Raw genomic sequence first — 13,000 nt, forward strand, 5'->3', positions numbered from 1 at the left:
ATCATCCATCCATCCATCCATCCCTTCATCCATCATCCATCCATCCATCATCCATCCATCCATCCATCCATCCATCCATCCATCCATCCATCCATTATCCGTCCATCCGAGCTGCCGGGGCTGGCGGAGGCATCCCGCGGGTGGCCGCGGGAGGGGCGGGCATGCGGCGGGCGGGGGGGGTGAGAGTTGGCGGAGGGAAGGGCAAAGACAGCGCCGAGAGCGCGGCGGGGACGGGTCGGGATCGCCCCGTTCCCGGTCTGGGTTACGCTCGCGGCATCGGCGAATAGCATAAAAAAAAAAAAAAAAAAAAAAAAAAAAAAAGAAAAACAATTTTTAAAAGCCTCCAAACCCAAAAATCCGCAGCCCGACCCGGCCGCCCCGCCTCCACCCAGCATCCTCGCTACCGGCTCCGCGGGCTCAGAGCGACCGGCGGCTGGCGACCCGCTGGTGGCCGTGTGGCTGTGCCCGAGCTGCTCCCGGCGGTGCTGTCCCCGCGCTGGGCTGTGCAGAGGAGGAGGAGGAGGAGGAGGAGGATGAGGAGGAAGATGAGGAGGAGGAGGAGTAGGAGGAGAGGGGCTGGCAGGGATGGTCCTGGCTGGCAGCGCCGCCACCGCCCCAGCAAACCGAGCGGCGCCGGGCGCCCCTCGGGGCCGCGCTCCTGCCCTCGGGGGCGGCGGGGACACCACCCGGGCTGTGGCCGTGCCCGGGACCCCCTCAGGCGTCCCCCCAAAAGCTCCGGAGCGGAAAGCGCCGCCAGCTCACCCGGGGAGGAGCGGGGACCACCCGGGGAGGAGCGGGGACCACCGTGGGAGGAGCGGGCGTGCGGCGGGGCGGTGTCCGCGGCTCTGCGGGCACCTTGCGGGCACCGGGGGCGGGCGGGGAGCGGCAGGAGCCCGGGCGGGCGGGCGGGCAGGGCCGGGGGCCGCGGGAGCGGGCGGTGCGGGCGGCTGCGGAGCCGCGGTGCCCCGGGGGACGAGGCGCGGCCGCGGCGTCCCCGCCGAGCCGGCGCTCGCCCCGCGCCGATCCCGGGAGCCCCCGGCCCGCGGCCGCGCCCCGGTAGGGCCGTGATTGGCCGGTGCCCTCCCCGTATGCAAAGCACCGGGGGAATGACATTCCTCCGCACGCCTCCAGCCAGCCCCGACTCGCTCCCGGCCACCTCCAGCCAGCCCGGCGGCCGCCGGCCGGGCGCGCTCGCTCCGCCGCCCCGCGCATCCATCCCGGCAGGAATTCTCCGCGCCCGCGGGAAGCTCCCGGCCGTGGACTCGCTCCCGGGCTGAGCGGAGCTGAGCCGCTCTCCAGAGCCGCCCGGCAGCTCCGCGGTCCCGTCGCGCCCGCCGCTCTCCGCCTCTGCTGTCGCCGCCTGGTTCCGCGGAAGGAAAGATTTCACCCGTTCAAAAGTAGAGATTGCGCTGAGTGGGGAGGCTTTTTTTGGTTGTTTTTTTTTTCTCCGCTTTTTTAATTTTTATTTTTCTGCCGTCGCCGGTGGTTTTGGGTTCCTGCGTGCGCGGCGGGCTCCATCCCGCAGGACGAGAGGGAGAAAAGCAATGTTTGCCGAAGCAGCCTTCCACCTGCTGCGCTTCAAACACTGCTAAGCAGCCGGTTCCTGTGGCCGAATTAGAGGAAGACTGCCTGAGATACTGAAAAAAAAAAAAAAAAAAAAAAAGAATTGGCAGGGAGCGGCGAAGTTGTTGCAGACTGTTGGTTTGACTGCTGAGGAGGACGTGAGTGGGAGAGAGAGAGCGCTGTTGCACACACAAAACCACAGAGAAAACCCACAATTTAACCAACATCCCCGACCCCGAGTTTGCAGCTCTTGGACCTCTCAGCTCCGGCGCTTGCGATCGGCTGTGACTTTTCTTTAAATTAATGAAAAGCGTTATACCAAAGATAGAGATCTGAAGCTTGAATGCCATGCACTGAGCTTTTCTTTTCTTTTTTTTTTTTTTTTCTTTTTTTTTTTTTTTTCCTTTTTGCGCAAGAATGATTGGAAGGTCATGACACGAGCGCTCTTAGAGCAACGCCAACCAAACTACTGAAGCTCATTTTCACGGCTGCTTTTTTTTTAAAAAAAAAAAAAAAAAAAAAAAAAGAAAAGAAAAAGAAAATCTCGCGGAGAACATTAATGGATTCCTGTTGTGTTTAAATTCTCTACAGATTCTCTCGTAAATATTTGATGAAATCCGGTAGATGTGCGTGTGCGTGAGTGTGTGGCCGTGAATTTCTCTCCAGTTGTAGCCAGCTGACCTTTGCTCAGCACGCCGAGCTGGCGATCCGCCTCCTCCCAAGAACAGCCCCGAATTTCCCTCCGAGAGCGATTTTTGCCTCCAGAAGACGCCGGCGCGCTTTGCTTTCTCTCGGCACCGGGGAGAAATCACCTGGAAGGAACTGGGGAGCGCCGGCTCTGCCTCCCGTGCTCGCTCTCCTCCCCGTTTTCACTTTTTTCTGGCACTTTGGGATGAGCTTTGGCCCCGCTCCCTTCCCGCGTCCCGGCCGCGGTAAAGCCGCTCCCGCACGACCCTCGCGCTTATCGGATTAACGGGATCTGTTCCGCCGGGCCAGGAAGCCGAGAGTTGAGGCTAGCAGCGACAAAATTCACTCGGGGCACTGGCGCAGGACCAAGCTCTCGGCGGGGTTCAGCCCGCGCCCGTTTATGTTGGTCCCCGGAGAGCGGCTCGCCGAGGAGTTGCGCTCGCGTAGCCGCTTGCTAGGAACTCAGCGGAGGTGTTGTGTGGCTCTAAAGGCTTGTTGTGATGCGTATCCCCGTAGATACCAGCACCAGCCGCCGCTTCACGCCGCCCTCCACCACGCTGAGCCCGGGGAAGATGAGCGAGCCGCTGGCGCTGCCCGGCGCCGAGCACAGCGGGGCTTTGCCGGGGAAGCTGCGCGCCGCCGACCGCAGCATGGTGGAGGTCCTGGCGGATCACCCCGGGGAGCTGGTGCGCACCGACAGCCCCAACTTCCTCTGCTCCGTGCTGCCCACGCACTGGCGCTGCAACAAGACGCTGCCCATCGCCTTCAAGGTAGGTGCTGGGCAGGGCTGGCTGGGGAAGGGGCAAACAGCGGGGGAAGGATGCGGGGATGGGGGCTCGGATGTGCTCCCGGCTCGCTCCGCGCTTCCCTCCTTCCATCCTTTCCCTCTTTCCATCCTTTCCTTTCTTTTCCTTTCCTTTCCTTTCCTTTCCTTTCCTTTCCTTTCCTTTCCTTTCCTTTCCTTTCCTTTCCTTTCCTTTCCTTTCCTTTCCTTTCCTTTCCTTTCCTTTCCTTTCCTTTCCTTTCCTTTCCTTTCCTTTCCTTTCCTTTCCTCCCTTCCCTTCTTCCTTCCTTTCCCTTCTTTCCTCCTTTCCTTTCATCCTTTCCTTCCCTCTATCCTTTCCTTTCCCTGTTCTTTTCACCCTTTCCCTCTTTCCATCCCTTCCCTTTTTCCTTCCATCCTTTCCTTTCCCTCTTCCCTTCCATCCTTCCCGTCCTTCCGGCTCCCGGCCGCGCTCGGGGCAGGAGCGGGGCAGCCGGGGAGTGCCAAGGGCCGGGAGAAGCTCCCTGCAGCCGCTGCCTCCCTCTTCTCCCCATCCAGAGCCCTGCCAGTGAGGGGCGGCTCTGCTCAAGGGGGAAAAACAGGGATCAATCCATTTTATTTGCAAAATAAAGAGTTGGCTGCGCTGGGGAGCAGATGCCGCAGCTGGACACGGGCGGCCCGGAACTGGAGGAGCCCCTGGGTCCCCAAATATCACCCAGGATGGTGGCAGGTCCCTCTGTCCCTCTGTCTCTGTGTCCCTCTGTCCCCGTGTCCCTGTGTCCCTCTGTCCCCTGTCCCCTCTGTCCCTGTGTCCCTCTGTCCCTGTGTCCCTCTGTCCCTGTGTCCCTCTGTCCCCTGTCCCCTCTGTCCCTGTGTCCCTCTGTCCCTGTGTCCCTCTGTCCCCTGTCCCCTCTGTCCCTGTGTCCCTCTGTCCCCTCTGTCCCTGTGTCCCCCTGTCCCTGTGTCCCCCTGTCCCTCTGTCCCCTCTGTCCCCCTGTCCCTCTGTCCCTGTGTCCCCGTGTCCCCCTGTCCCTGTGTCCCCTCTGTCCCCTCTGTCCCTGTGTCCCCTCTGTCCCTGTGTCCCTGTGTCCCTCTGTCCCCCCTGTCCCCTCTGTCCCTCTGTCCCTGTGTCCCCCTGTCCCTGTGTCCCTCTGTCCCCCTGTCCCTCTGTCCCTGTGTCCCTCTGTCCCCCTGTCCCCCTGTCCCTCTGTCCCCCTGTCCCTCTGTCCCCCTGTCCCTGTGTCCCTCTGTCCCTGTGTCCCTCTGCTGTCCCCCGCCTTTCCCCTGCCAGGGACTTTCGGAGGGACAAAACACCACAAAACAACCCAGCGTCAATCCCAAAAAACCACATTTCCTCTTTTAGTGGCCCGGTTTAACAGCAGCAAAAGTCGCGGCCTAACCCGGGCAGACCTCTCGGAGCTCTCCCTCCTTTCGCAGAGTCCCTTGCTAAATCCAAATAAAATCCGGGAAAAAGATGAGGAGAGGGAATGGGAGAGAACATCCCGGCTCCCTCCTGTCCCGAGCCGTGCGGGGGATGCTTGTGGCGCTTTCCTCCCTTCCCGTTACGCGGCTCCCAGGAAAATCCTCCTCCCTTGGAGTAAAATCCTCCCCCCTTGGAGTAAATTCCTCCCTCCTTGGAGTAAATTCCTCCTCCCTTGGAGTAAATTCCTCCTCCCGTGGCTCCCGCTGTTTTTTTGAGCCGGGACTGTCGCTGCCTCCCTGAGCTCGCTGTTTTCTCGCTGCTGCTGTAGCTTGGCTCCCGAACGAGGGGAGGAAAAAATTGGGAATTCTTCTCGTGATCCTTTTCTCCGAGCCGGGAGCCGCACGGACACGCAGCTCCCGGGAGCCCCGGGGCTTGATTTAGGATCGGGATTTGCCAAGCCAAAAAAAAAAAAAATGTTCTTTTTATGCGGTCGCTAAACCCCGGTTGCTTCAGCATAACCTTTTTATTTTTGTGTGTGTCGAAGGCCACCAGGCTCGAGCCTTTCCCGTGTTTTGGGGAGAGGAGAAACGAGGGAGAAGGGAATCAGCTCAGCGTCGGGAATTCCTGCTGAGGAGGGAAAAGTTTTATTGTGTCTGCTCTCGTTTGCCGCAGATAAGAGCGGGGCAAAGGGAGGAACCGGCCACGGGGTCACTTCCGAAATTCCCACATTTAGATTAATTATTACACTCTTCCCCACGCACCGGGCTGCTAATTAGCCGGGAAGTTTTCCTGCTGGAAAAATGCGGGAGTGAAAGGCGCTCCGCCCCGCCGGGAAGGGAGAGAAGAGAAGGGAAATCCCGATTTTTCCTGGGGGATCCCACTGCGGGTGACATCCCGGAGGAAGGACGGGAGAAGTGGCTCTTCCCTCTCCTGCCCGATCCCCGTCCCATCCCTGGGAATGCCCCGGCGAGGTGGAAATCGCCCGTGGAAAAAAATTCCAGGGGTTTTCAGAGATGCCCGCAGCCGCTTTCCCTCCTCTGTCCCCAGCAGCCTCAGCCTTCGCCCCGCTCCAAACGCTGCTTCTCCAGGAGTTTGGAAAACTGGGATAATTCCACCTGGAAATAACCATGAGAAAAATAAAATGAAACAAAAAAATTAACCAAACCCACCCGCAAATGAGGAGAAGGTTTCAGGAGGAGAGGCTGGAAGGGTGGGCTGGGAGGCACCTGCTGGCTCCCTGCTCTTCATCTTCCCCCCAAATTCTCTCTCCGTGGATGTCTGAGAAATAAATCCCGAAAGGATTTGCTGCATCTCAGTGGTTTTCTACTAAATATTGAGTATTTGCAAAGCCATTTTTAAAAATTCGTGATTTTTCAGATCATTTGGCCTAGGAAAAGAAAAATAAATTCACTTCAGATCATTCCTCTGCTGCCGATATTTTGGTTTGTATCTGACAAAAAGCACTGAGTTTTATCGAGTATTTGTTATTTTTATTCACTGTGGGAATAAAAAGAGGCAGGCAGAGACTTTTCTCCTCACATTTAGAAAAATCCATTAAAAAATCTGCAGGATTGGGATATTATTTCAAACCAAAGTGATCCATTTTCATTGGTTTTTCCTAAATTTAAGAATGATTCTGAGCAACTTGAAAAATAATTCACAACGACCAATAAGGTGCCGTGTCAATTCATTGTCCAAAAGCTGTTAAGAATCCAAATCTACATTTAAGAGGCCAATTTGGATTAATTGATGCAGGAGAAGTAAATTTAGATTCCCCTCTGCACTGCAAGACCGATATTCTTCTTGCTCCTCGGGAAATACAAATTTTTAGAGGTAAAAAGTACAACCAAGTCCTTGATAGCTCCAGAAACAAGTCCCAGCTTATCTGTTTAGTCTTTTTTCTAATGTAAATATTTGTATTTCTGTTTCTATTGTCTGTGACTTTCAAGTCCAGTTTCTTTTCTGGGCTGGGTCAGTTTTTAAATCGGTTTTAAGAATTCTCTTCCCATTTTTTCTCACCGAGGTTGGGATTTGAAAGCTTTAAAATATTTCTGTCAGAGACAACTGGCCCTGGATCCATGAAAAACTTAATGAAAGCTTAAAATCCGGGCATAAATTCCCTTAAATTCAATATTTGCATGGCAGGGTACTGCCCTGATTTTCCCTTCTCCCTGTTTTTTGTCTATTAGATGTGAAAGCATCAAGGTTTTGCAGGATTTTTTAAGAACTGGCTGCAGAGTTGCTGATTTTGTGATGATTTCCAAGCTTCAGCATTTCCAGCAGGGCCTCATTTCTGCCAAAATCAGAGAAATCTGAAAAGGCAAGCTGAGTGCAGGCCCAAAAAATCAAATTACAGCGCAGAGAGGAGAACAAAAACCCAAAAATCGGGGCTGGGGAGGAACGGGGAAAGAGGAAGCTGAAATCAAGATGTAAAGAGGGAATTTTGACCCAGAGATTTTAGCTTTGCATGTGGAAGTGAAAACCAGGGTTAGGGGTAAGCAAAGGGAGAGGACAGAAGTGAAAAGCTCAGGCTGTGTGGAAAAAAAAAAGCTGTGAAATACCTGAAAATGGAGAATTCTCTCGTATTTTGGGAGGTGGCTGTGGCTGGGGAATAAAAATCAGGGCTGGATCAAGTAAAGGAGCTGCTGGTCCTGTTTTTAAAGAGAGAACAGATCAGAAAAGAGAAATAAAATCAGGTTGTGACAAACTTCAGCCGATTGTAACTGCCTGGGCTGAAGTCAGAAAATGTTAAGAGGAAGGAAAATCTCGAGCTGCAACTCGAGGACGCAATGCGAGGCTGGTTCCTCTTCCAGAGGGCAAAAGAGGAATTAAAAACGAGCTGGATTTTATCTCTGGGTTTGCTTTTTGGGGGGGTTTAGGGGGTTTTTGTGGTGGCAATGCCGTGGAATTGGGGAAACAGCAATGGGCTCTAAAGAAAATCAGAGAAAATAATTCAAACTCTGATTTTTGTCAGAGGACACGGAGAGAGGTCCCAGATGTCCATGGAGCTCCAGCAGGTTGGATTTCTTTGGGGGATTCAAGGAGCTACAAGAAAAATCAAATTTTTCATCATTAAATCAATGTGAACAGTTAAAAAAAAAAATCAGAATATTAAAGTTCAGAAATCTTTATATTTCTCATCAAAATCCCAGTGAACCCTGTGTTCCTAAAGGTTTGATGGATTCTGGCACCAAAGAGCCCAAATATTTTGGGGAAAGGGGAAAGTCCTTAGTTCAGGTCATGATTTCCATCCATCCACAGGAGGGTGAGGTCTGAAAATGATTTGCTTTATGCTCCTGAGGGAAAGAAAGGAATTGTTCAGTAAATTGGGATTAAACATTTGATTGAGGCCTGATTTTCCACGGCCTTGCTCTGGATTTCTGCTTGGGCAGCTCTGTTAAGAGCTCCTGATATAAATCAATCCATCGAGCGCTGCTACTTGAATTTATTTATTGACAATTACAGAGATTTTGGAAAGCTCGTTTTCTGTATTTTTCGTCTCAGAGCATTTTTCATTTCACATCATGCTGGGTGCTTCGGGGTGCATCGAGGAAGAAAAATTTCTGTCCAGCCATTGGGGAAAATCGGGTTTAAAGTGGTAGAAATCCACAATGAGGAATAAAAAAAAGATGAGTTTTAAAACAGTATAAGTTATGGTAATATAAAGATATTTTAAAATTTCATTATCTTAGGTCCTTTGGTTCTCCAGGACATGGTGAGAAGACTTTTTTATCTGGGTTGGAAAACACCTTAGTGCAGCAACAAGTCAAGCACTGCGCTACCATTTAGCAGCGGGCGTGTGTGGAATTTATAATTTCAGATCCTAAATTCCATCCCCAAATTGAAAATCCTTGATTAGAGAATAACAAAGGGGCCAAGACTTGGGGGGGGAAGAAGAGAATTCCCATCCCAGCAAATCGGGAATGATTTCCAACATGGATTAGAGAATAACAAAGGGGTCAACACTTGGAGGGGTGAAGAGAATTCCCATCCCAGCAAATCGGGAATGATTTCCAACATGGATTAGAGAATAACAAAGGGGTCAGCACTTGGAGGGGTGAAGAGAATTCCCATCCCAGCAAATCGGGAATGATTTCCAACATGGATTAGAGAATAACAAAGGGGTCAACACTTGGAGGGGTGAAGAGAATTCCCATCCCAGCAAATCGGGAATGATTTCTAACACTCGCTTGACCCACCCAGGTTTTCACCGCGGCTTCTCCCCTGTGGTTTGACTTCCGAATGGAACACAGGGAACTGAGGTTTCTGCTCTTTCTGGCGCAGGTGGTGGCCCTGGGGGACGTCCCCGACGGGACCCTGGTGACGGTGATGGCCGGGAATGACGAGAATTACTCGGCGGAGCTGCGCAACGCCACGGCCGCCATGAAGAACCAGGTGGCGCGATTCAACGACCTGCGCTTCGTGGGCAGGAGCGGCAGAGGTACGGGGGGCTCTGCCGGAGCTCACCCTGGGTCGGGGTGGCTCCGTGGGGTGGAAAAGTCTCTCCTCCAACCCGAGCTTCCAAAGAAAGGCTCAGTAGTCCTCTGTTGTTGTTATTGTGAGTTATCTAAAAGATTTTCTCCTTGGGCTGCTGTGGTTTGCTCACAGCTCAGGCAGAGGCACACACACACCCTGACATCCTCTCTGACTCTTCTCTTCTTCTTCTTCTTCTTCTTCTTCTTCTTCTTCTTCTTCTTCTTCTTCTTCTTCTTCTTCTCTCCCCACCCAGGGCTGCTGCTCTCTTTTATATGGTACATTATGTGTTACTTGTTTACAGTTTTTCCCCAATGCCCATTACCTATATTAAATGGTGTTTTTCTATCTTTTATATGGTACATTACGTGTTACATGGTTACAGTTTTCCCAATGCCTATTACCTATATTAAATGGTGCCTTTCTACTCTAAACCAATCTGTGGGTGCCAACATCACCAAGAACATGGAGGTGAGGAAGGAGAAAGAGGGAGGACAGGGCAGGCCCAAATCCCAAATCCATCTTAAAACCTCTGACCCCCATGTACAAAACCAAAACCCCCCTGTACAGCACTCAAAAATTCTTCCCTTTACTTTGTGACTACTTCCACTATAATATCTAAACTTTTGTGATTTCTTGTTCTTCCTGCAAGGCTGGTAAATCATTTCATGGTTCAAACCCAAATTCCCAGCTGTTTGCAGCTGCCTGCCAGGGTCTCAAATGCTTCTGACCTGGGCCCAGAACATCCAAAAATGCTTGAGGGACATTTTGAGTTCTGACAGGGCTCCAGCTCCATCTCCTGTCCCTGGGCACGGAGCTGGGAGCTGTTATTCACCAGGGAATGCTGCAAAATCCATCTCCAGCTCCTGCATCCCTGGACACAGAGCTGGGAGCTGTTATCCACCAGGGAATGCTGCAAAATCCAGCGTGGCTCCGTTCCAAAGGCGCGGGATGGGTTTCCATATTTTTCCCGCTTTTCCGCGTCGCTCTGATTTTTAAGCGGTGAAATCCTGTTGAGGAAAAATAACCAAAAATGCACCCAGAGAGTGACTCTGGCAGCCACCCTTCCTAATTTAGGCAGCACAATATTACACGTGGTTAGGTTTAAGTGGCTGATTTTCAATTTAAAATGAGAATTTTCAGCTTGCGGTCATCTTGGGGTTCCCCAGCACTCTCTGCAAAAAGTGATTTTTGCAACAGAGAGAGTCAGCCTAAAAATACAAATAATTCCCACTTATATCTAAAGATTTCAAAGGTTCCTGACCTGCTGAAGGCTCTTTCTCTGAGCTTTTTTCCTCTCAAAATTCAACAGTCATGGCAGTCGATGTCTCCTGCAATATGGAGAGGCCAGGCAGGGCAGAGGGGTTCAAAATCTGGTTTATCTCTGCCATAACCAGTAGTTACTGGTAGAAAAAAAAAGGCTTTTGGAGCATAAATAACAAATAAGAGTTGAAGCTGACTTAGAGTGGACTATACAAAAATATTAGGAAGCTTCAAATAGCACCTGACGTGTTGCCTGTGAGTGGGCAGGTGCACAAAGCTTCATCCCAAAATAATCATCAGAATGCCCTTTAAAATGTCACTCCTTAATCCTAAATCCCATAAATTCCAAGAGAAGCATTTAAAATAAACTAATAGAATGATGAGGGTATTTCAGGGAGGCTGGGTCAAACCCCCAAAGAGAAGCCAGCAAGTTGGAGGTCAGAAAAAGCTCAGGAGAAGGAGCAGCCTCTCTCTTTTTTGTAAGGTCAGGGTGAAAATCCATCACATTTCCAGTGTGAATTCAGGTGTTTTATTATGAATTTTCCTTCTGTTTAATTTGTCTTTAAAATCGGAATGAGGCATTGTGGTATTCCGGCATTATTCCAGGACAATTTAGTGACAGGGCAGCACCTCCTGAACTTCAGGAGGTCTCATTTTGGAGCAAATCTGTGCTCTGGTCCCTCAGAGGTCAGGGAGTGCTGCCCCTTCCTCACCACTTTCCCCCCCCTCTGTTCCCACGCGACACCCGAGCCGTGTCCTGGTTCCACACACGGATTCCTGATTTCCGGGAGAGTCCCAGAGCTGACCCACTTCTGGCTTTTATTCCGAACGGGAGATGTGTCAGGCTGGAGAGGAGGAAGTTCTCCTGATTATACACAACAGCCTTTCCTCTCCTTTGAAGTGAAAAGCACCCGTGGACACCCTTCCAACACAAACAGCGCCACAGCACTGCCGGGGCACTAAACACATTTCAGGAATAAAATCCCCATCCAGTTTTCCTCTGGGTGCTGCAGCGTTTTTAGCTGAGGGTACAGAGGCAGCTGCCTCTCAAATTGTGTTGTTTGGGCCGCCTTCAAATGGAAAACACCCGCAGCTGAGAACGTCGCCTTGTAATGCCAGCGAGGAATAATAATAGAGTAATGCAGAGCAAATTATATCCATTTACTGAAAACATGAGGGATGCTGTAATGTCTAAAAGTATCAGTCATTAAACGCGGTCATTTGGAATATTAAAGGTACCACCTTTTCAGTAAATGGAATTTGCATTATGATTCAGAGCTGACTGTTTAGAAGATTCAAATGAATAGCTGGCAGAGCGCTGGAGAAGCTCATAAAAACAAACCTGTAGTTCAGTTCCTGGCCATGGTAATGAGGCTGGAAATCATAACAGGCAACTGGGGGAGCCTCAAGGTCAAAATCCAGCAGCTGGGACAAAGCAGGCCCTATTTGTTGGGAATGGGGAACCCTTTCCCTGCTCCTTTAGCCGCTCACACACCATCCCGGGATTTCCAGGTGTGCTCTCCAGGGCCAGGTGCTGAGGATCCTTTAAGTGAAGGGATTTGGGAATGCTGCGTGCTCTTAGTCAGGCTCCCAGGTTCAACATCCTCACCTGCCCATCTTTGGGGCGGTGACTAATGGATGCTTTTGTTTACTCCTCCGCCAGGGGATTGTTTTCCAAAGGTGGGGATTGTTTGCCTTTGTGCGGGATTTGGGAGCTGCTGTTCTGCGGCATTTGCACAAAGCCTGCAGCAGAAGGTGGCTGCTTCAAAGGGCACTGCTGCCTTTGATACTTGGCTGCAGGAAAATGAACCCCGACTTTGTTTGCCGTGGAATATTTGAGCTGGGCTCAGCTCAGTGCCACCGGTGATAATGCGGTGCCAGGGGCGTTGCGAGCAGGGACCGAGAGTTCACCTCGGTTCAGGCCACGGTGGAGGCTCCTTGTGTCCCTCAGGGGATTTAAAACCCTTCTTTTAAATCCCTGATGGGGAATCAGGAATGGTTTTGAGTGGCGATCATCAGAATCCCCATTAAAATCCCCTCAGCAGCCACAGCTCTGTCGCTTCCGAGGAGGAAATTCCCGTTCTTGAAACGCTTCATGAATAATTTCAATTTTTTTTTTTCATGAAATGCAGCAAGACAGTCTGTATCAAAGATTATTTTCCTTGTTTTCCTCCTGGTTTTGGGAGGGTCACTGCAAATCCCCCTGGTCTGGGGGCTGATTTCCCCGCATCAATATTTGGCACCACATTTCGGCCGAAGTTTCAGCCTTGTTGCGTGCCCAACACCCAGAGTTTGCCCCGTGCTGCTTTTTTTGAGCTAAAAACCCAAAACATTTGATTTTCTTCACACCCAAAATAGGAGCGAGACTATCACAGGCCACCCAAAACCTGAAGATGTGGTAGGAAAGCAATTTGGCTTTTTCTTCCTCAACCAAAGAGATTTCCATTGGATTTGGCCGGGATCCAAGGCTCCGATTCCTCAGCCCAGTTGGAGAATGCTACTGGGCAAACCTGCCCGTCTGGCTCGGGAGTCATTTCGGGAAGAAAAATGTCCTTTTAAAACTCCAGCCAATCTCAGCCTCCCCCCTTGGCCTGATTACCTGCTTAAAACAAAATTAATCTTGATTTTTCGCCCCCTGTTTGCGAACATTCCGAGCTTCCAACTGCTCCCGCTGCAACGTATCCCTGTTTTTTTAGTGGATAAAGAACCGGTTTAGGTCACTCTGATGAAATGGATCTGATGCAAAAAGCCTGACATTGTAGAAGTTCATTGGCGAAAATTAAAAATAAATAGTTATTTTGGAGAGGGAAAGCTCTGTGGCTTGGGGA

The 13,000-nt window shown here is 51.3% G+C and overlaps 1 protein-coding gene across 1 annotated transcript; it reads left to right on the forward strand.

Moving 5' to 3' along the window:
* The first annotated feature begins 2,612 nt into the window (after positions 1-2,612).
* Positions 2,613-9,926, forward strand: LOC110475368 (runt-related transcription factor 1). The gene is made up of 3 exons (XM_077790340.1): positions 2,613-3,020; positions 8,721-8,877; positions 9,910-9,926. The coding sequence occupies exons 1-3, from the start codon at positions 2,751-2,753 to the stop codon at positions 9,924-9,926; spliced, it is 444 nt and encodes a 147-aa protein (XP_077646466.1). The 5' UTR covers positions 2,613-2,750.
* Positions 9,927-13,000: the final 3,074 nt, after the last annotated feature.

This window comes from Lonchura striata, chromosome 2 (genome assembly GCF_046129695.1).
Source record: "Lonchura striata isolate bLonStr1 chromosome 2, bLonStr1.mat, whole genome shotgun sequence".
NCBI classification, from domain to species: Eukaryota; Metazoa; Chordata; class Aves; order Passeriformes; family Estrildidae; genus Lonchura; species Lonchura striata.